The following is a 2794-nucleotide window of genomic DNA, read 5'->3' on the forward strand; positions in this document are numbered from 1 at the left end:
ACTGGGGGTGTTGGGGTGGGGCAGGGAAGAACCCCAAAGGAGGTGCGCAATGGGGACAGAAAGGATAAGGAAGCAGGGAGCAGGAAAGCCCCAGCCAGCTGGAGTTACTACAAACGCGCGGGTCACAAATCTCCATGGGTACCACACATCTAAAAAACTGAACATTTTGCTCTCTGTGGCTATACAAATGTATTCAAACGTATAAAGTTATCGAACGAATTCATTTAAGAATATTAACTCATGGTTCCTTTTGTCACTTGGGTTATTCTCTTCAATTGACATTTAAACTATACAATAATGTGGACATTTCCCAATTTTTTAAAAGTCATAAACTTCCAAAGGAGAGAGAAAATAGAAAGCAACAAAAATTGCAGAGGTAAGTAGCTGTGCTAATTTTTGCTGACACTTACCTTCTGTGAGAGGCTGTGGCAGTTATTGCCCATAAAGGGATATTGGTAATAAACGCAGGGAATTAACTGATGGTCGAAGACAATAGAACTAGAAAAATAAAAAGCTGTCATTGATCTTAGTGCTCTCCCTACAGTTACCCAGTGGAGCGTGGTCTCATTACTTCATGGGACGACATGGAGATCATGTGGAAGCATATCTATGACTATAACCTAAAGCTGAAGCCGTGTGATGGCCCAGTCTTGATTACTGAGCCAGCCCTGAACCCACTGGCCAACCGGCAACAGATCGTGGAAGTGTTTTTTGAGCATCTGGGTGTTCCTGCCTTCTATATGTCCATCCAGGCTGTGCTGGCTCTCTTTGCTGCTGGCTTCACTACTGGTCTTGTGCTGGATTCAGGTGCTGGGGTTACCCAGAGTGTGCCCATCTTTGAGGGTTACTGTCTGCCTCATGGTGTGCAGCAGTTGGATCTGGCGGGCCTTGACCTCACCAACTACCTCATGGTGCTAATGAAGAACCATGGTATCATGTTGCTTAGTGCTTCAGACAGAAAGATTGTTGAAGACATCAAGGAGACCTTTTGTTATGTGGCAATGAACTACGAAGAGGAAATGGCCAAGAAACCTGATTGTCTAGAGAAAGTTTACCAACTACCTGATGGGCAGGTCGTCCGGCTCCATGACCAGCTCTTTTCTTGTCCAGAGGCCCTCTTCTCTCCGTGTCGTATGAACCTTGAGGCCCCTGGCATTGATAAGATATGCCTCAGCAGCATAATGAAATGTGATACAGGCCTGAGGAATTCCTTCTTTTCCAATATTATCCTTGCCGGGGGATCAACCTCTTTCCCTGGTTTAGACAAGCGGCTAGTTAAGGATATAGCAAAGGTGGCTCCTGCCAACACTGCTGTGCAAGTTATAGCTCCCCCAGAAAGGAAAATATCAGTGTGGATGGGAGGTTCTATTCTTGCATCCTTGTCTGCCTTCCAGGACATGTGGATCACTGCTGCAGAATTTAAAGAAGTTGGACCCAACATAGTACACCAAAGATGCTTCTGAAATACAGATAAAATGGTTAGAAGAAAATGTTTTGAGTATATGTGACAGAAACTTTGGATATTATGTGTTTCTGGGAGAAGAGAAAATACTTCAACTATTGGGATGCCAATATTTCTGTTGTATTTCTATAATGGGCTTGGGGATAATAATGATGAAGCTCAAGAACAGGTGTCTATTGAGTAGAACCAAGTTAAAATAATGTTTCCCATAGTGTTTCTTCTATAAGTTGATGTTGGTGAGCTTATATTTCCCTTGGAAGAGAGCATTTGTAGTACAATATGCTATGTGCCAAATGAGTGATAAGATTTAAGCTTATTGAAGTTTAGGGAAAGAAGGTTGCTGTGGTGAGGAAAGAGACTCCATAGCAGAGGTACACCATCATGGAAGGGGTGGCATTGGGATGGAGGGCAGATATCCAGGCAAGCATACTAAAATGAGCAAGTTGCTAAAGATGAGAATGAACAAAGCATATTCAGGGCATGTTTAATAGATTGATTTTGTTTGTTTTTAAAATTTTTATTTATGGATGCATTTATTCATTTAGTTTTAGAGGCAGAGTCTTGCCCTGTCTCCCAGCCTGGAGTGCAGTAGTACAATCATGGCTCACTGCAGCCTCCAACTCCTGGGTTCTGCCCTCAGCCTCCCAAGTAACTGAATCCACAGGTGTGCACCACCACGCCTAGCTTAGACTGATTTTGTTCAAGTGAAGAGCTCATATAGAGAAGAGCAAGCGCTATGACTAGCAAGGTTAAGTGAAGGCCAGGGACTGAAAGGCTTTAAGTGCTAAATATCCAATATGCAAAGGAGAGAAATTAAAGATTTAAAAGCAGAAGCCATAAGGAAACTATGTTATGATGAATGTGGTGATAGTTTGGAGAATAAATTGAACAGGGAAGGCCCTGGAGATTTGGTGATCAGTTAGAAAGTTACTAGTCCAGATATAAAGTGCCAAGTCTTGTACTCAAGATATAAGCAATAGGAATTTAAAAAAAGAAATTATGAAAACTGACAAGATGTAGTGCCTACTTAGATATGAAGGGGAAAGAAGGGTTTGAGATAATGTGGAATGCTAAGAGAATGGTAGTGGTGTTGACATATAACTCAAAGCATTTAGCATCTACTCTATGTAAGGTACTGTGCTAAGTGCAATAGTGCTAAAAACAGGAGTCAGATTCTGTCCTTAAAAAACTTTACAGGCCGGGCGCGGTGGCTCAAGCCTGTAATCCCAGCACTTTGGGAGGCCCAGACGGGCGGATCACGAGGTCAGGAGATCGAGACCATCCTGGCTAACACGATGAAACCCCGTCTCTACTAAAAAATACAAAAAAACT

The 2794-nt window shown here is 42.7% G+C and overlaps 1 protein-coding gene across 1 annotated transcript in view; it reads left to right on the top strand.

The window, feature by feature from the left end:
• ACTRT3 (actin-related protein T3) overlaps window positions 1–1966 on the top strand; it is a 3055-nt gene extending 1089 nt beyond the window's left edge. Inside the window, exon 2 of the mRNA XM_011949018.1 lies at window positions 538–1966. Within this exon, the coding sequence (XP_011804408.1) occupies window positions 538–1463 (926 nt within the window). The 3' untranslated portion in view covers window positions 1464–1966. The remainder of the gene's footprint in view (window positions 1–537) is intronic.
• Window positions 1967–2794: the final 828 nt, after the last annotated feature.

The sequence above is a fragment of the Colobus angolensis genome, unplaced genomic scaffold (assembly GCF_000951035.1).
Source record: "Colobus angolensis palliatus isolate OR3802 unplaced genomic scaffold, Cang.pa_1.0 Scaffold289, whole genome shotgun sequence".
NCBI classification, from domain to species: domain Eukaryota; kingdom Metazoa; phylum Chordata; class Mammalia; order Primates; family Cercopithecidae; genus Colobus; species Colobus angolensis.